Source organism: Gossypium hirsutum, chromosome A10 (genome assembly GCF_007990345.1).
Source record: "Gossypium hirsutum isolate 1008001.06 chromosome A10, Gossypium_hirsutum_v2.1, whole genome shotgun sequence".
NCBI classification, from domain to species: domain Eukaryota; kingdom Viridiplantae; phylum Streptophyta; class Magnoliopsida; order Malvales; family Malvaceae; genus Gossypium; species Gossypium hirsutum.
In genome coordinates this window covers 93,468,233-93,489,279 of record NC_053433.1, presented here as the reverse complement: position 1 = coordinate 93,489,279, position 21,047 = coordinate 93,468,233, and the positions used below count along the sequence as shown (strand labels likewise).

Here is a 21,047-nt window from a genome sequence, read left to right as displayed (position 1 = left end):
GCAATTTAATTTTTTTCTTTTATATTCTTTTAACTTTTTTTTCATTTTCTTCTGCTTCTCCCAATTCAAAAAAAAAAGTATAAGGACTAGTTTTAACAAATGACAAACATAAAAAAATTATGTTAAAAGAAACGGGGGAGGGAAGAAAACAGAGGGAGAAATAGAAGATAATGAAAAATAAAAAAAATAAAAAAATTAAATTGTTTAAAATAAAAAAATATGGGGACCAATTGTATGAATTAACCTAAAATTCTTATTTAAAATAATGATTTAACGTGCAATGTCAACTTACAATTACACCGTTAACGGTAATTAACGACTCAGTGACTAAAATGTTACAACGCGATAACGTAAGTAACTAAAACGTAATATTTCAAACATAAGTGACTAAAATGTAATCTGAAATAAACAAAAGTGACTATTTTAATAATTTACTCATATAACTATTTGGATTATTTAATAATATTATAAAATTATAGAAATTAAATAATATGAAATTAAAATAGAAGAATTAAATAAAAAAAATTAAAATCATAATTTAATTTTTGATTTTAATTTTTGACCGATGCCTGTTTACTACAGTGACAAGCAGTTAAATACGTTTGAATAAAGTTTCGAGTTTGAGTATTGTTAAATGTAGCCAATGTCCAGGTTTGTCCATAATGGGGTCCAATATGACAACCAATTCACGGAATGGCTAGAAAAGAGAGGGAGAAAAACGTGAAATAGTGTAGACAGACTGATACATAGAAACTGCTTGGTTTTATTACCAAACAGATAATTGAAGCAGCTGGTTCAGAAAATCCGATCAGATTAGATTGTGCAAAACGTATCATTGTTGATTTTTGAAGAACCGAAGGACTTGATTGTATACAATATCCTTGGCGTTGGTTCCCATGATGAAATCGGCATGGGCGTAATCTTTGATGAACTGAACCATGAGCTTGTCCTCATCATGGAACTTGAGGCTGTCCAGCAATAGTAGAACATCTTTAACATCTGAAAGAGCGTCTTGGCCGCCGTAGCTGATGAAGATGGGAAGGTTTCGTGGGATTGCAGAGATGTTGTAAACTGGTGGCTTGGCTTCTCCGTAGTGCATCCGGTTATAGTCCGGTCTGCCGTAGTTGTATTTCGCTATAACTCCGTCTCGGACAGCTGTAATTTTCATCACCTACTCTTTAGTCATTTACAAGTCTCGTTTATGACAATTCTGAAAGGCTAGAACACATATCTAACATCATCATATAGATGATGGAAAAACCGGGTTCCAGGACATTACGTATCGGGATTTGATCGTTACCCTAGCGTACGCTTATTAAGCTCTTTAGTAAGAGTCTGAAACTATACGTACATGAGGACGACAGCAAATCCCGAAGAAATGTTATTACGTTCTAGAACCCGATTTTTACGTGTGCAAACAACATGGAGGAAATGCTACAAGGAGATTTGGGTTTCATAGACTTACTCTGTGCCAAGTGAACCATGTTTTTGGTTGCTGTGGATTGAGGCTCATTCTTTATGAAAAGATCAACGGTTGAAAAATTGAGACAGCAATTTTTTCCTCGAATTTACAATAACAAAATGAATTCAGCATTTTTTCTCACAACTAATTCTATTCCAATGCATTGATTTGATTGTATTCAAATAATGAATCTCATAATCTACAAATATATTAGTTACATCCGAGTTCGAGTAACATAGGAAAGCTGTGTATGGTGTATTGCAAGCATTAAGATTGAAGAAGTTGAGCATGGATTTAGTACCAGTAATAGCAGTTAATAGGTCATAGCAGTCAACTCCAGGGTAATTGCATAAACGCTTGAGAAAAGCTGATGCCTTCTGTCTGTCAAGAGCAGAGAAAAACAGGATCTAAGCTCTTGATTCACATGAAATCGTTTTCGGTTGGCTTGTGTTTGTGAACATATCTGATGCTATTGCAGCCGTAATCTTATGTTCCCACCGTTATTTTAAATGGTTAAACATAGTTAAAATTAGGAGTAAGTATTCGATCGAGTCGAGTAAAATTTTTTGACTTACTCGAGTTAACGAATTCTATTTTAACAATCAAATTCAATTTGAATTTTTTTTGAATCGAGTTAAATCAAGTAAAAGAATTTCAAATTGAGTCGAGTTAATAAATCCTATTATTTATACTCAATGTTGTGTTTATATGGACTGATTATTTAACTAGTAGATGAAGTATAAGCTTTTAGGTTAATTTTGAGTAAAGGAAAGAAAAAAGGAAAGTAGGAGGATTCGGAAAAGAAAGTAAGACTAATGGATAAACATTTATGAAAACGACGGTAATTTTGATTTTTAACTTAATAATTTTGACTTTTAATTTTAGAAAACATTTATTAAAATGATGTAGTTTTTCTTTTCTTATTCAAATTTCCAGATAACTCGAATTAAGAGTGAGTTTTCGAGTTAAATTAAAAATATTAAACATGTTAAATTAAAATCTTGTTACAATGTAACTATTTCTATGTTAGAACATATAAATTTGAAGCTAAATATATTTGAAAACTTTTTTAAAACAAAATAATAAAAAAATAAAATATTTTAGTATGATAGAGTTGAATCATTAATTAACTTATTTATATTCCAAAATTATTATTTTATAAAATTTTTAAAATTTAACTTTTTTATATAAACTTTAGATTTTTTAAAAAATTTACAATTTTTTTATAAAGTCCAAATTTTTAGAATTTTTATAAATATTTTGAACTTTAAAAATTATTTTCAATTTTTGAAAATTATTTTTATTTTTTTAATTTTTGTTAAGAGAGACTAATTTGTTAATTTTTAAAATTGACAGGGACAAAAAGTATATTTACACTAATCTGTTATTTGAATTATTCAAGCTATTCGAATGCTAAAATTCAGATTGAAATTCAAAATTTATTATTGAGTTGACTCGAATAATTTGAATAACTTAATTCGATTAACTCGAAATTCAAATTTTTTTATTTTTTCAAATCGAATTGAGTTTTGGTTAGCTAGGGTTTATTCTATTCTATAAGAAAAACAACAGGTTTTGAGCTATTGATTCTCACCCTTTTGGATTGAATTCGGCTACTCCGAACCAAGTAGTGATCTGCTTGCCAAAACCAATGAAATGTTTAAAACATTAGTATAGTGTTGTTAAAAGTTGAATGAAGAGAGTATTCCTTACTTACGGACCTCACCAACAAAGGCTTTAGCAGCAACCATGCCAAGTGCAGTATTCATGTGGCTCAAGTATGCAATCGGGCTTAGAAACGCTGCGGATTTCAGCGTGTCTGCCTGATGCCCCTCTGAGAATGATGCCAGACCTATAAGAGTTCCCTGTCAATCACAATGTCCCCATTATATTCGTATTGTTGCTCATGTTGAATGATGTATTTTGAAGACAAATAACAAAGAGTGGGACATCTCACCAGGGAATGACCAATGTAATGAATCTTCTGCTGCGTCTGGTTGAAGACAAAATCAAAAACAGCTGGTAGATCGAAACTCACCAGTTCATCCCACGACCAATTCCAGAACTCCTGCCACTTTCAACAATCAGTTTTAAGTTTTTTCTGACATTTTTATTACAGATGAAAAAAACAGGAAAGGAAAGAAGAAAACCGCCTGGGCGGAATCAAGGGAAACATGTTTCCTGCAGAATCTGGTGCCTCTGGTGTTGGCAATCCAGACATCGAATCCATTATCGGCCAAAATCATTGGTAGATTTTGTTGTGGTGAATTCAGGAGCCATGTCATTCCATCCTGACAAACCAACCCAAATAACACAATAATCATGCATCTAAACGTGGCCTGTTTCATGCCATAATCAGTTTCGGTGCGTAAATCAAGCCTAATCTTTTCTTTAAATTTTAAAAAAGTTATCCTTGAATGGGGTGAATTAAAGTGTCGTCTTGGGTCGACAAATTGAGTGCACGGCACATGTTCTTCTTTATTTGAGCCTTTTAACTTTTTAATTTACTCATCCATTTTTCCCTTCCCACCCAAAGACTACCTTTGTTTTAAGATTAAACTCAATTCAAGGTACTCGAATATTGGGTGGAGGACTCACCACAAGGACACCATGTTGTATGAGTATAGGCTGCTTCTTGATTCCAGCATTACTGTTCCCTTCAAAACGTCGCTCTGGAATTCTTTGCATGCTAAGGATATATCCATCTTTTGTTTTCACCTGCAAAAACAGTTAATTAATTAATCTAAAAGTAACACCAACCGAAAACTTTGTATCAATGTTGTTCATACTTCATGTTCTTGGCATTTGTAACCATGGATAGTCACCGAGGTGGCGCATATCCCATTGACTGCTGCTGAACCATCATTGCTGAGGAACGAACCACGGGTCGAGCCATATGCTTCATGAGGCTGGACCACCAAGGCCAGTAATAAGCTCAAGGAGGCCAAACTTAAGAGCTCACTAGGAGCCATAACTTGCTAGTTTTTTTTTTGTTTTTTTTTGGGTATTTCTTTGAGGCTAAAATCAATGGCTATACAATTATATATAAAGACAAAGGAAGAAGATAAAGAAGCAGAAGGAGTGGGAAAAAGGTTACTGGTTTTCTTTTATGTATATAATTCCTTGCACTTAGAACTGTCAACTAAGATTTCCAGGCTTAAAATATGGGGGCTTTTTACAATATTTCCTGTGAGAAGGGAAGCGAAAGTGGGACCAGAGATGAAGCTTTTCTTTTAAAAAGAAAATTTATCATTTAGATTTATAAGTGAATTATTCATTTTGTGAAACTGAGCTGAATCGGTGAATTATTACATTCGGTTTATCATTTAGATTTATAAGTGAATTATTCATTTTGTGAAACTGACCTGAATCGGTGAATTATTATATTCGGTAGCCGTTCCATGCATCTATCAAAGAAATCATCTCCCTCTCCCCTCTCTTTCGCTCTTTCTTACACACCCATTAGGGATTTTTTCAACTTATAAACTTGAATGAATGCATGTGCAACGTGACTGGTTAGGATAATTTTTTGTCAACCCTAATCCAAATTTTCAATAAATTTCCAAACTTACCTCATCCCAAACCTTATTTAATATATTACCACTAACTCCCATTCAAATCCCGAAATCATTTTCTCAATCCTGCCTCGTTGGTGTGAAACCCAAATTTTACAAAAAGAAAAAGTTTTATGTTATGTTAAATTTTATAAAATTAAGATGTAATAAAAAATAAAAATATTTATAAAATTATATGTGTTGTAAAATCTTATAAAATTAAAAGATTATAATTTTGAAATTCGTGTGTTGGCCCCTACTTAGAAGTCTACTAGAGATCAGAAATTGTTGAATAAAGAATAAGATATTTCTTTTTTCCCTTTCAAGTGATCGAAAAATAAAGAAATAGTTAATATATTCAAGAAAATTACTTATTTACAAAATACCATCTCAACGTATCCTATTTCATTAGATTCGGGATGTGAGATGGTTCCGAATTGGATGAATTGGGCCGTTCCAATAAGATTTCATTCTTGAACAAAAATCCATTTTTTGATTCATTTCATCTATTCCATGACCAGAACAGGAGGGAATACATGTTGTACCACGATTTTGAATCAATGCCAGATTTAATCACTCTATTAATAACCGAGTCAGATCTAGTGTATTATAAAGGATTTGCCTTTTCTATTGATTCTTATGGATTGGATAAAAAACATTGACCTGATAGTCAAAGTGTTCATTGTTTCAAGTGTGGGCCTTTTTATTAAAATAACCCCTTAATTTTAATTAAGTACCAAAATGACCCACTTTTTTAATTAAACACCAAAATGACCTGAAATCTACAGTAAAAGTTGGTGGAGCCAAATTATATGGCGCCACCAACTTGCCACGTCAGCAGGGAGCATAAAAAATTAATTTTTGGTTGGAGCCATGTAGAATGGTGCCACATGTATAAATACCAGAAAAATACTGAAATTTTTGAAAACATGGGAGGATTTCAAAAAAATTAACCATTTTTTTGGTGGAGCTGGCGCCACCTGATTCTGCCATGTCAGTCCTTGTTTTTTTTTTTACTTTTTGACTTTTACTTTTTTTATCTTTTATTTATTTATTTATTTTATTATTATTATTTTTAAAAATTTTAAAATATATATTTGAAATATTTTATTAATATATATTTTTTACATTTTAAATATATATTTTTAAATTAATTTTTTAAATTTTAAATATTATTTTTTAAATATTTAAATATTTTAAACTTTCAAATTTGTTATTAGTTTTTATAATAATTTAAATATTATTTAATTTGTTTTATAATATTTTAAATTATGATTTTTAAATTATTTTTAAAGATATTCAAACCATTTTTAAATTCTATTTAAAAGTTAAAAATAATATTTTATTTAAAAAGTGAAATTTAAATTAATAAAAAAATTAAAAAATATTTTTCAATTTCTAAAAATACTGCAAGTTTTGGAAAAATAGGAGACTTAAAAATATTTTTTTAACTCTCCTGCTGAAAAATATTTTTTAATTTTTTTATTAATTCAAATTTCACTTTTTAAAATAAAATATTATTTTTAACTTTTAAATAGAATTTAAAAAATGGTTTGAATATCTTTAAAAATAATTTAAAAATTATAATTTAAAATATTATAAAATAAATTAAATAATATTTAAATTATTATAAAACTAATAACAACTTTGAAAGTTTAAAATATTTAAATATTTTAAAAATAATATTTAAATTTTAAAAAATTAATTTCAAAATATATATGTAAAATTTAAAAAATATATATTAATAAAATATTTCAAATATATATTTCAAAATTTTTAAAGTTAATAATAATAAATAAAGACAAAAAGACAAAAGAAAAGTCAAAAAGTCAAAAAGTAAAAAGTAAAAAGTAAAAAAAATAAGGACTTACATGGTCTGGCGGCGCCATTTAAGTTGGCTCCATCAGAAAAATGGTTAATTTTTTTGAAGTCCTCTCATGTTTTCAAAAATTTCAGTATTTCTTTGGTATTTATACAGGTGGAGCCATTCTATATGGCTCCACCCAAAAATTAATTTTTTATACTCCCTGCTGATGTGGCAAGTTGGTGGCACCATATAATTTGGTTCCACCAACTTTTACTGTAGATTTCAAGTCATTTTAGTGTTTAATTAAAAAAGTGAATTATTTTTATACTTAATTAAAATTGAGGAGTTATTTTAATAAAAAGACCTTCAAGTATGACTTGGATTTGAATCGTGTTAGTCGCATTGTTGTTTTTCCTCTAAAAAAAAGTTATAATTTTAAAATATTAGAAGAGGAGCATTTTAGTAATATATAATAATAGATTGGAGAATTTTTCTTAAATTCGACCCTAACTAAATGTCAAAAATTTGATTAAAGAATATAGTATTATATATTAGTATAGTTTAGTGTTTAAATTTGAGCTTTGTATTTTTCAAGTATAATAATTTTATTTAAATCCTTTTTAAGTTTTGAAAAGAATATTCGAGCTTATACAAATACCCGATAATTTAAGAAGTTTACTATTAAAAGGTAACTAACCCGATCCATAATAATGAAGAAGCCCGGTCCTTTTGCGTCGGATACGGGTCGGTCGGGGCTTTGTTGCTGGTAAATGGCATAGAGAGAGAGAGAAGAGTAGCAAACGAGGCAGCGATAGCGAAGTCTGTTTTTCGTTTTCTCTCTCTATAGCTCAAAGTCTTGGTTTGCTGGAAGAGAAGCCAAAACCGCAAAAGCTTATACCTTCCAAATCTCTTCAATCTTTCGTAAGACTATTGCAGAAGGTTTTTTTTTTCCCTTTTTATTTGTTACGTTGTTCGTTCCCTCTTAATTCCTCTCTTTTACTTTCACCTTTCTCCCCTTTATCTAATTTTGTCAAATTGGAGTTCTTTGTTTCTTGCACTTTTTATCTTTATTTTCCCTTCATTTCCTCAATTTTTTTGGTAAAATTTGGTTTGAATTCTATGTCTTTGTGGCTTTTGCAAAAATTAGGGCCCTTTTGGGGGTGTAGGTACCCTTTAGGGTTCAACTTCTAAAGGTTCGATTTTGAAGGAAAATTTTGCTTATTTTGGTGCTTTTTATTTTTGGGAATTTGCTGAGGTAGCTCGGGATTTACTTTGTTCTGAATGCTTTAGGCTTGATAGGTGTTTGATATTTCGCCTAAGTGAACTAGATTTGTGATGTCCATGAACAACAATAATCCCCCCAAGAGCCTTGGGGCGTCTTCGTCTCCCTTCAGTAGTGCGGGGATGCCTGCAAACCCTGTATTCTCGCAAGTACAAGTACAAGCACAAGCACAAGCACAAGTACAAGCACAACTTAGTGCTGGTTTTCAAGCTCAGTTTCAGCTATCCCAAGCTCAGGCCCTTGCATTGGCTCAGTCAAAAGCTCAGGCCCTTGCTCGAGCTCAAGGGCAGGCAGCTCATGCCCAGTTCCAAGCACAACTTCAAGCTCAAAGTTTGTCTCTTAACCAAGCTCAAAATGCTGGTATTGGTAATTTAGGTTCGACTTCGCCATCCTTTTCTACTCCTGGCAGTGCAAGTGTGAAGAGGATCTTTCAAAGGCCCCCTATGCGTCCTCCTGGTGTTCCGATGACAAACACAATGTCCCCTTTGAGAATGATGGAACTTACACCTGCCGCACGAAGAAAGAAGCAGAAGCTTCCTGACAAACAGTTACAAGAAAGAGTGGCTGCAATTCTTCCCGAATCTGCTTTGTATACCCAGCTTCTTGACCTTGAGACACGTGTTGACGCTGCGGTTGCTCGGAAAAAAGTTGACATCCAAGAAGCACTTAAAAACCCTCCTAGTGTTCAGAAAACTCTTCGAATATATGTTTTCAATACATTTGCTAATCAGGTTCAGACAATTCCAAAGAAGCCTAACGCAGAGCCCCCTATGTGGACCCTTAAAATTATTGGGAGGATCTTGGAAGAGGGGATAGATCCAGATCAGCCTGGGTTTGTTAATAAAACAAACCCCTTGTACCCGAAATTTTCTTCTTTCTTCAAAAGAGTGACTATCTCTTTGGACCAGAGATTATATCCAGATAATCATATCATTATATGGGAACATGCTCGATCTCCCACACCACAAGAAGGTTTTGAGGTGAAGAGAAAAGGGGAAAAGGAATTCACTGTGAATATAAGGTTGGAAATGAATTATGTACCTGAAAAGTTTAAGCTTTCTTCAGCTTTAATGGAAGTCCTTGGCATTGAGGTTGATACGCGCCCCAGAATTTTAGCTGCAATTTGGCATTATGTGAAGGCTAGAAAACTTCAGAACCCATATGATCCGTCCTTTTTTAATTGTGATGCACAGCTTCAGAAAGTTTTTGGGGAAGACAGAGTGAAATTTACCATGGTTTCACAGAAGATATCGCAGCATTTGTCTCCACCACCACCCATACATTTGGAGCATAAAATCAAGCTTTCCGGGAACAGTCCTGCTGGAAATGCATGCTACGATGTGTTAGTTGACGTGCCCTTTCCTATACAGAGGGAATTGTCTGCTCTGTTGGCAAATGGAGAGAAGAGCAAAGAGATTGATGCTTGTGATGAAGCAATATGTGCTACCATAAGGAAAATTCATGACCACTGTAGAAGACGTGCATTTTTCCTAGGATTCAGTCAATCTCCAGTAGAATTTATAAATGCTTTAGTTCAGTCTCAGAGCCAGGATCTGAAAATGGTAGCTGGAGAACCTAGTCGAAGTGCTGAAAAAGAGCGGCGATCAGATTTCTTTAACCAATCTTGGTAAGCTCATTGTTTTTTTCTGTTTTGTTACTGACTTGCAGGTACTGTTGTTATGTATCATTTAGCTCTAGTTAGGAACTGTAGCGGCCTAGCCTATCACTTCAGACATGCAGCCATTCCTACTGATACTATCTTGATTCTTGAATTCTAATTGATTTGGTAGAAACCTGAGTCTTTGATTGACCCTTCTATCATATTTGCTTGTGCCTTGTCTAAACTGTTTACCAATTCTTCCCTCTCATCACCAAGTGGTGAGTACTGTTATTTCTTGAGACTTTTTGTTCTTTGCAAAAGAGCTCATATCTGAACACTAGACAAGCGGGTGGCAGATCATCAAGTTTTACTTCATTCACGCCTGCATCTTGTTTAAGCTTCGAGACTTAATCTTAAAATCTTTTGATTGACACGTGACAACTCTTGCAGTATTTGAGAAAGATAAATCTGTTTGCAGTCTAAGAACCTAATGATAACAATAAAGGTGATAATAGAATTTCCGAAAAACTATGAAAGACATAATTAAGTTCTTTTTTGGTGGTTCTAACAGGGTTGAAGATGCTGTGATCCGTTACCTGAATCGCAAGCCACCTGCTGGAAGTGATGCTCCAGGAAGCATATGAATCATGCAAAGCCACCTAGTGGAAAGTGATGCCCTGGAGAAGCCAGCTACTGGAAGTAAGGCTCCAGGAAGAACATGAATCACGGTTCCGAAGGTATCGATGGCTTGCTAGGTTTTTCATTGATTTGAATCATGTATCAACTGAACTGTAGACCAGTCCTTTAGTGGAAGTAGAATTACAATGTTGTTGGATGAGGATTTAGAGAGGGATGTAGAACAGGAAGTAGCTTGTTTAGGCATGGTTATCATCAAACTTTTTTAAACGAAAAAAAAAAAGAAATTAGCATATGATAGTTTTATTTAGTTCAATTTGTAATTTATATATGGTACACTCCAGGATAATCATACCTTCATTTAGGATACGAGTGTCAGATATTGTCATGTGTCTCAAATGTGGGTGTGTCCAAATTTCTAAAAGCTCTTTCATGTATTTTAAGGGTCCTTAAGTCAGAGATCCTTACATCAGTGTCCGAAAAAAATGTTGGGTACTAGCAAATCAAGAAAAATCCTCATGAAGAGTTTGGACCAGCATGCCTTGGTCTCCCTTTCATCAGTGCATGATAATTTTGGATATGATATATATAAATAATAATAATAAAAAACACAATTGAGTACGACAGGTAAACTTTTTTAGGTTAAATTGTGCTGTTAGTTTAGTTTTATTTTTTGAATTAGTTAATTTTAGTTTTGTACTTTTTCTGATAGCAGTTATAATATGTGCAAAGTTATAGATTTAGTATGTGTTTTTAATTGGATCATTTTTAGTTTCTATGTATTTTTGAATTTTGATTATTTCAATTTTAACATAAATGATAGTAGTTGAATTTATTAATTGTTTTTTTAGTAATATATGGAAATAACAAGTGATTCAACATTACTCATATAATAATATGTTTGTGGTGTTAGATTTTGGAAATAGCAAAATTAAATGAACTTAAAGAGGTTGCCATTTAGAAAGGGTTACAATTTTAAATCTTAAAAGTTGGATGGTCTAAAGCTTATTACTTCAATCTGACTATTTTAAAGCTCTTACAAAGAATAAATCATTGAAGGATTCATCAGAAAAAAATTTTACTTGTAGCTAATCTTGTCAAATTGGTGCGTGATAACTTTATGAAGACCTTGTTTTGAAAGAATTAACTTAATTTTGTTCTATGTATTTATTTTCACAAAGAAGAAATTTAACGTTTTAATATTGTCAAAAGGACAAAGCTTTTGTCACTGGTTTAATCGAGCGTATTGTTTTTGGTATTATAGATTTTTGACATGTTTAATAAATATGATTACATATATAATTTGAATGTGAATACGTACGCGAGTGGTGTATCCTTTTATGACTGCTTTGGTAATATTGTTAGGGTTTAGAAAGTGTTTTTGAAAATTATTTTATAAAATTGGGTTTGGTAAACTTTAACATTTAATATGGTTGTTAAAATTTTAGATGATATTTAAAATATAATGATGAATATTATTTAAATAATTTGATATAATGATATATGAAATATAAATCAATTTAAAATCTTAAATACCTTTTAAATAATTAAATTCTATAAAGACATTATTATCTTTCTCATCATATTATCTCCAAAATTTGAATCTAAGTTTTTTTTTTTATTAAGAGTGTTATGTGTTTTACTGTTACACCCAATATTTGTTGGTAGTCAAATAACGTTTTTAATTATTATTTATAATTCAATGTATTTTATGTAATATTTATATTGATATACAATTTTTTTATTGAAATTTATTTCAATATAAAACCTTGTCTATTTGAATTTGTAATAGTTATATTTTAATATTTTAAAATATAATTTTTATATTCAAATAGAATTTTACAAATAATTAATTTCTTAAAAATATTTAAAATTTATATTTCATATATCAAAATATTATAATGATTTACAATAATTTCTTTTATTATTTATTGAAATGTTATAATATTAACGAAACTTAAGTATCATTTAAATTCATAATTTTTATTTTGCAACTTTATGTCTAAAGTGAATGTTTTATTTTTTAAAAACACTATTAAAAATAGTAATAAACATTTAAATTTTAAACAAAAATTTTTAAAAACACTTTTTTTTTTAAATTTTAAAAACAATACCGAACTAATTCGAAAATATCTGAATACGGAACGTTCCTTTTTCGTGGAAAAACACTTTTAATTTCAAAATCCAACTGTTTACCCTTTCTTTTTTGGTTGAAAATACTTTTGGCCCAAAAGCATTAAGCTTAATTAAAAAATTACCCCATAAATTATATATGAATTTTCAAAATGGTACTTTGTTCAAAAAAATAATAATTTCAAAATGGTACTTAAATAAATTTTTTTTGTGAATACTTAAATTTTATTATTGAATTCCAAACATTAGCTCCGTTAGGGAAAATATTTTGACCAATTAGGAGCTTTCACATCAATATTATTTTATTTTACCCATTTTCTTTTTGGAATTTGAAAGAAAAAAAATTTAATTTTAATTTTAAAAAAAAATTATTTCCTTCCCTGTCCTCCTCTCGGCTCCTTCTCACTCTCCCTACACTGTCCCTCCCCCCTCCCCCCCACCACCCCTTTCATGTAAGTCCCCTATATGCTTGCATAAAAATAATCAAATTTGCAAAAATAAGTGTATAATTGAGAAAAAAACAGTTCACATAGCAAACAAGAAGATGTAGTGGACTGTCTTCCAACACCATTAGTTGCCTGAATGGATTTAACAAGTCTACAAGACATAAGCATCACATGGATCGTTAAATTAAGCAAATAAATCTCCAACATATGTCCAAAATAAATCTACAGGCGAGAGAAAATGTGAAAAGATAACAAGCTGCATTGTAAAATTACAGAAAGCTTGGGAAGGAAGAGGGATGGTGGGTGGAGGAAGCCGATAGGTCTTCTTTGAAGGGTGGATATCACGATACTCAAAGTGGATATCATGAAACCACTGAGGGTGGTCTCCAATCTTCCATATTGTTGGGGGTATTGCAATTCCAACGTGTGGATATTGTGATACCCTTTCTTTTGGTGTTGTTCTCGCTCGTTTTCAACCTCCAACACGTCCCTACATCACTCAATCACATGTTAGACCCCTCAATGCCACTATTGGCCAAATCAAGTCACAAAATAAGCAAAAACGAGACATTTTCACTTATTAACTTAAAATCTAAAAATTATGAAAATCTATGCAAAAGACACTACTTTGCTCAGGAAGAAGCTCCTTAAGTATATTGAGAAAGCCTAATTTATCATATCAAATTATGGCAAATCAAACTCCCTCACACTTAACTCTTTTCTTGTCCTCAAGTAAACACATCAAACATGTCAAAAAAAAAAGACAACCCTTGGACCAAATCAGACAATTGAGTCACATAACAGTAAAACATAAAACTCGTACAAGAACTACCTCACATGCAAGTTAAGAGTGATACCTAGCTAATTGTTTATTCCTAATGTAAACATAATTAGTTCACTAAGTTAAAATGTCAATAAATGTAAAGACAATGGCAATGAACATATGCATAAGTGTTATCTATTAAAATAAATTATGTGGATCGCTCATAAATATTTTAAAAAAATTGATCATGTTCGTTCAAACAAATGCAAGTTATTTACAAATTATTGTGTTGGTGACTTATTCGGGTCCTAAAGGTCTTTTAGGCTTGTAGTGTTTTGAGGTTTAAGATATTCAAACAATAGATATTCAAAATGGGTTCAAGCAGTGGCCTCAGCTGCAAAGGCATAAGGTATGTGCTTACAGACCACCATGTGCGATCCTAGAATTGTACCATGACTATTTCTAATAAAAATACCCGCACAGGACGTGCTGGAAAGGGATGGAAGGCTGCATCAAAGTTAATTTCTACACAGCGATCCCAGAATTGTACCATGACTATTTCTGATAACAATAACCGTTCAGCACCAATCCAGCGGTCGGGAAGCTTCACCTGTGCTACATCTAGTTCTAGAAAGTAAGAATCAACCTTCTAAATTAGAACATGCATCTGTATGATTATACTGTCATGGACACGACGATTCTGAACATTCCATATAAATCATAAGCCACACACAACCCTCCTGCAATTTGCAATTGTGTAAACATGAAAAATATAATACTGCCAATCTTGTAAGCATGTTTCTGAAAGCTCACTAGGCCAGGAAACGTGTAGGTCCATCCAAATGCTAGCAACAGAGGGGCAGTATCGAAAGATGTGCTCCAAGGTCTCAGCACCCGCCAAGCACCAATGGCAACAAGCATTAGAATGCAATCATTTGTTATACAGATTAGAGAAGCTAGGAATGAAATTACGAAATATACGTCAAGTTGTAATTTTAATCTTTGATGGCAGTTATAAATTTCATAATTTTGTAAATAAAGGCTTGTAAATGTCATAAGCATTAGATGAGCGAGAACGATGTAGTAGGCGATAAGCATTGCGAACTGAGTACTCCACCGAAGCTTTCTCTCCCCAAACCAAAGTATCATTGTGAGCCTCTTGAGCGAGAGGGATACAGAGGACCTTAACTACCGTAGCGCTATCAAACACGATTACAAGTGATGTCTCATTCCATTGTTAATTTTCATGGTCAATAAACTCTGCAACTAGAAGATCAGGTGAATGAACACCATGATTTTGTAATCTACGTCCAAGTAGCCTGGGGATCCATGTATCGTCCCAAACTCAGATATAAGAGCCCGTACCCACACGCCAACTCAACCTCGAATTCAACAAACCTTTTGCAACCTAAATGCTTTTTCAAAAGTAAAAAGGGTAAGTTCCAAACTCAAAATTCAAAAAATCACAACACAGATAATATTTTTGTTTAAGAACACACCCAACTAAATTATTCGGATTACTAAATAAATGCCAACATTGCTTGGCCAAAAGAACAATATTAAACTGTGTTAACTATCGAAAACCCATTCTGCCTAAATCCATAGAATTACACAGAAAGGACTAATCACACCAATGGATGCCCCTACGCCTACAATGATTCTTCCACCAAAACCGGCCAATAATTCTCTCCAAGCCCGAACAAAAAGAAACTGGAAGTAAGAAACACGACATAGCAAAAGTGGGAATAGCATGCAAAACACTCTTAATAAAGACATTTTTCCAACCATGAGAGAAAGGTCGTATACACTAATTCTCAATCATAGTCCGCAATCGATCTTTCAAATGCTGAAATGCTCATTTTTTATTTCTTCCAATGATATTTGGCAAACCCAGATACCGCTCTGGCTTTGTAGAAACACGGACCCCTAAAGAGGTCGCGATCTGAACCTTGAGTGATTCCTTAACGTTCGAACTGGAATTGATACTTACTTATCAAATTTCACACATTGATCAGAGGAACGCTCATAGTCGTATAAAATCTGTTTCATTACCAATGCCCCCTCCTTGGTCACTCACCCAAATAGGATGCAGTCATCTGCAAACAATAGATGGGATATTTGAGGACCCCTAACTAATAGTTGGCCCCTCAACCAAACCATCCCAAAGTGCAGATCGCATGAGGGAAGACAAACCCTCGCAACAGAGAAAGAACAAGTACGGGCTAAAAGGGTCTCCCTATCAGAGTCCTTTGGCCGGAACAAAAGAAGGACCCATATCACCATTCAGAAGAACTGAATAGGAGACAGAATTAACGCAGTGCATAATGAGATTGATCCAAGGTGTTGCAAATCCCATACGCAACATCATTGCTTCTAAAAAATCACATTGAACACAGTCTTATGCCTTGTTCATATCCAATTTCAGGACAAAATTTCAATTCAAACCCCTTTTTTTACATTCAAACTTATCAAGGATCTCGTAAGCCAAAATAATATTATTCGTAATCAGACGACTCGAAACAAAAGTGATCTGTGCTTTATCCACACACAAGTGCAATACAGACTGGAACTTGGAAATGATCTTATAAAGGATGGAACAAAGGCTAATAGGGTGGAACTAAGTTATCCGTATGGGATTCGTAATTTTAAGAATCAGCATAATGTTGGTGTTATTTATATCAGCCAGAGACGTCCCACCATGTAAAACATTAAGACAGTAAATATTAATGTCCTGACCAATAATATGCCAATACTTTTGATAGAACAGCACCGGAAGCCCATCAGGGCTTGAGGTTTTGGTTGAAGCCATTGCCTGTAATGCCTCATGGATGTCATCATACGTAAAAGGCACCACTAACAAGGCATTCATAGCCGTAGTAACACACGAATCAACCCCCTTTAGAATGCGTCATGGATCCCTAATCCTTGAAAAGTAAACAGATGCTGAAAGTAGTCGGTTGCCATACCACATAACCTCTCCTCTGCACGGACCAAGGTACCATCATCCGAAATCAAACAATGCACTCTGTTAATCCTCCAACGCTGCATTGCAAACCGATGGAAAAAACATGTGTTTCGATCCCCTAGTTTTAGTCAATTAGCCCGAGCTCTCTGTTCCCAAAACAATTATGTCTCATCAATCTTCAAATTCATCTCTAAACGAGGTTGTAGTAGCTCCATCAAATTATTATCCATTCGATCTACCGTATTAAAAGTCTAGAGTCTGTCACGTAAAGTCCGAATCCAACCACCCTGACCACCCTGCAACCTAGCAGCCCAGCCCTTCAGCCCCTAACAAAGCAGTGCCAAACGATGAGGAACACAACCCTCAGTACTATCCCAGAGCTGACGAATCTCAAATTCACAAGAATCCTCCAGAACCCACCATGCGCGAAATGGAAAGAACGCATCCAATATCGAAAAGGTCAATCAGTGTCAATCAAAATGGGTCGATGATCTGAAAACGAATAAGGCAAATACTTCAAAGAAAAGGACAGAAACTGGTCCTACCAAGCTGAAGTAGCAACCCCCCGGTCAAGCCGTTCATGAATATTATTGCCAACGATATTACCCCATTCCCAAGTGAACCACGGACCATCATAACCTAGATCCTCTAAAAAGCAGTTTGACAGAACATTTTGCAATTTTTCCATACGGAGTTCCTCTCTAACCATCTCGCTTCTCTTCTCATAAGATAAAAGATTTCATTAAAATCCCCACAGACAAACCAAGGAAGTCTTTGATCCTGCCCCAAAGTTCTCAAGAAGTTCCAAGCATCCGATCGAAGCCGCGCATCCGGAGACCCATAGAAACCTATGAAGTGCCAGCAATCAGTATCAGCAGATTCTTGAACAGTAACATCGATATGAAAGTGTGAAAAACTGCACAACTCAAGGGTCACATCCGAATGCCAACCTAAACTGAGTCCCCCCCGTATGCCATCTGCCCCAACCTCAATACCATACAGAAAACCACATCGTCTACGAGCATTTTCCATACGAACTGAATCCAATTTTATCTCCATCAAAAAGACAATTAACAATGGAGTACATGAAATAAAAGGCCTAGAAGTGGAAAACTAAAAGAGGGAGGGCCTACAAGTTATTTTATTTTATTTTATTTTCATTTTAATGATTTCCATTAATCAAAAAATTTTATTTTGATGTATTTATGATATTTATTCTTTTATCTATTTTATGTATTTATGTCTATAATTTTTTATGTGTTTATATATATATTAAATTGATATATTTATAATTGTTATATATTTTTCAAAATTTTGTAATTTATTTAAAAAGAATTTTGAATTTTTTTTATCATTTTTATATAGAATTAATATCAATTTGATAGAAAGTATAAAAGTTAAGGATTAAATTTATTATTACACAAATTAAAAATTATCATGTCACCTCTGTTAGGTGTTAAGTCATTAACAACCGAGTGCCAAAATAAAATAATTTTCAAGTATTAATAATCAAATTGTAACTTTTAATATTTAGTGAAAAAATAAAAATTTGTATGAATTAGTAATTATTGATTAATTTACCTTAAAAATATTTACCAAATTAGGGTTTTAAATATTTAATTCATTATAACATTTGGGCTTTTTATCTTTTTAAAGTGTAGGAAGTGTTTTGGGCTATACCCAACAAAATTAAATGGATTAGCCTTTAATATTATTGGTAAAAATCTTATTTATTTTAATTTCATACAAATTATTAATGTGAACACTAAAACATTGCTTTTATTGACCACTTTTTATTTTTATCTTTTCTCCCTAGCTACATGTCAATTTATTACATCTAAAGTAATTAAACCATTAAATTCTTATTAGTGTAATTTTTTATTTTTTTCAATTGGTGCAAGTAGTGCAAATCGAGAAGACCGTATGTAACACCTTAACAGTTTAAATGAAAACTTTAGAATAATTCAGGAACAATTTTGTAACTTTTTGAACTTAAGTAACAAAAATATAAACTTACTAATAGTTTAGTGATGTTAAGGTAATTTACCCTTAATTTATATATATAAAAAATTAGAGTAAACTACCCTAGTAGTCCCTTAACTATTAGTAAATTTTTTTTAGTCATCCAACTATAAAAAGTTACAAAATAGTCACTCAACTATTTAAATTTTTTTTTTGATCGCCCATAAATTATTGACGGAAAGATAACTTGACAACTTTTAAAATTGGCATAAAAGCATATTTAATCCTTAACATTTATATATTGTGTCAATTTAATATTGATTTCAAAAAGAAAAATTAGCCCTCAACATTTACATATTGCGTAATTTAGTCTTTTATTATAATTTTATTTTTATTTGAGACATTGAGGGTTTTTAAAATATTGAGAGAAGATGAAAGTTATTATCTTAGGTTTTTTTGTATTCTCATTTTTTTTATATAATTTTGATCAAATTTAATTGATATATTTAGTGAAAGAATCACAAGAGAAAAGCAAAATTAGAAAAAAGGGTAATCAAATTACATAAAGTGTAAAATTTTTAAAATCGGATTAAAAGATAATCTTATAGTAATTTTAAAAGGTATGACGTTATTTTTGGTTAACCAAAGAAAACTATTTTATAGTGACTAAAAAGAAGAATTAGATGTACCCAATATTAAATTATAATTGAATTAAGTAAAAAAAGGGATTATATTCGTATTTCAATCTATCAATTCCATATTGGTTCTGAACTTTTTTCTCCATGGTTATAAAAATACAACTAAATATAGAAATTATCACAAAAATCCTCTACGGTTATTTACTTGCTTCTTCAAGAAAGCTTCACGACCAGGAAATCGATTGAAAATCTCCACCGTCTGATCTTTACCAGACCCTTGATTCCTCTCCAACCTGAAAGTGCATTTCTTGTAGAGTCAAACCATTAAACCCCATTAAAAAAACCCAATGACCCTGCAAAAAAAAAAAAAAATGGGGTTCTTTTTAATCTAAAACCCCAGAAAGAGCATTTAATTTAATTAAGAAAAAAATGATAAAACATATAATTAACAAAATGTAATAAAAATGAACATGACATTAATATCTTATTGGAAACCCAAAATCCTGGATAATATTGTATTACGTTGTTCAAGGAAATTTGAAATAAGACGCGAGAAAATAATTGATACAAAATAATCACCATACCAACTTGTTAATTCCTACACATGAAAATACACTTTCATGATATGAATTTAACAACGTAAAATAAATAAATAGCTTGAAAAGATGACAAACATTAATTTAAATTATGTTATAGAAAAATTAATAAAACAATAATAATAAGTAAAAAGTGGATGAAAAAATTTTTATTGTTTAATTTTCACATTCAATTAGTAAATTTATTATATTCAATGAATTAAGTTTTCTTAATTACTCCATTTAATGATCTCCTGATTATAAATGAAGTAAAGAGTTTTATCTCATTACTTTAAGGGTAATCTACAAAAATAGTCGCTTTTGTTTGAAATGTTACGTTTTAGTCACTTATGTTACTATTTTGTTACGAAGTGATCACTCTACCGTTAAGTTCTGTTATCTCTCTAACGGTAATCCTACGTGGCAATCCAACTAGATTTTAGATGCCAACTTGGATTTCTAAATGGGGTGAAAATAGATTTTTAATTAAAGAATTTAATTAATTAAAATTTTTAAACTTAAACCTTAACTAAAAAAACTATTCATCTCTTCTTTTTAATTTTTCTTCAGTCTCTTCTTTTTTTCAATGGTTTTTTTTATCATTTGACTGGAAAAACTATTATTAATATCAAAATAGTTGAAATCAAATTGATTGCTTCATAAAGATGGATTCAATGGAGGGTTCAGGTATGTCTTCTTTGCATTCTTCCATCTTTTTTATTCAATACTGAAAAACAAAAGATTGGATTTTTTATTGTTTAATGAAAACCCTAAATTAAAATTCTTGATATGAATATTAATAACTAAAAGAATTTCAGATTAGAAAAAAAGGGATACCCACAAAGGGATTGTGAACAAACAAGTTGATTCAGATCAGAAAAAATCGGATTGAGAAACTAATTATTCAAGAACGTGAAAAATTGGAAAATACAATGATTAGGAACAATAATGATTACCATCTTCTTATTTGTCGACAACCACTCCATTTCAAGTTTTAGAACATAAATTTGTCGGTGAAGAAGACATATCTAAACCCTCCATTGAATCCTCTTTTTTTTTTGTAGGTGAATAAAAAATTTTGATGATAATAGATTTTTTTAGTTAATTGAAAAAGAAAACTAAAAAAAAAGGGGAGATGAATGGTTTTTTAACTAAGATTTAGGGTTTAAAATTTTTAATTAATTAAATTTATTTAATAAAAAATCTATTCTCATCCTATTAGGA

At 31.8% G+C, this 21,047-nt stretch overlaps 2 protein-coding genes across 4 annotated transcripts; one reads left to right on the top strand and one right to left on the bottom strand.

Moving 5' to 3' along the window:
• Positions 1-516: 516 nt before the first annotated feature.
• On the bottom strand, positions 517-4,683 carry LOC107915315 (triacylglycerol lipase 2). The gene is made up of 9 exons (XM_016844483.2): positions 4,252-4,683; positions 4,061-4,180; positions 3,613-3,753; positions 3,420-3,530; positions 3,184-3,327; positions 3,057-3,097; positions 1,764-1,843; positions 1,466-1,561; positions 517-1,155 (listed from the first exon to the last, which is right to left on the bottom strand). Exons 1-9 carry the CDS (start codon positions 4,432-4,434, stop codon positions 833-835), a joined length of 1,239 nt encoding a protein of 412 aa, XP_016699972.2. The 5' UTR covers positions 4,435-4,683; the 3' UTR covers positions 517-832.
• Positions 4,684-7,503: 2,820 nt separating this feature from the next.
• Positions 7,504-10,876, top strand: LOC121208437 (SWI/SNF complex component SNF12 homolog). 3 transcript variants are annotated; one of them, XM_041079034.1, is made up of 3 exons: positions 7,577-7,762; positions 8,114-9,732; positions 10,277-10,876. In XM_041079034.1, exons 2-3 carry the CDS (start codon positions 8,159-8,161, stop codon positions 10,347-10,349), a joined length of 1,647 nt encoding a protein of 548 aa, XP_040934968.1. In that variant the 5' UTR covers positions 7,577-7,762; positions 8,114-8,158; the 3' UTR covers positions 10,350-10,876. The 3 variants fall into 3 exon arrangements, with proteins under 3 accessions (XP_040934969.1, XP_040934968.1, XP_040934967.1); XM_041079033.1 differs by having other exon boundaries at positions 7,581-7,744; XM_041079035.1 differs by having other exon boundaries at positions 7,504-9,732.
• The last annotated feature ends 10,171 nt before the right edge of the window (positions 10,877-21,047 follow it).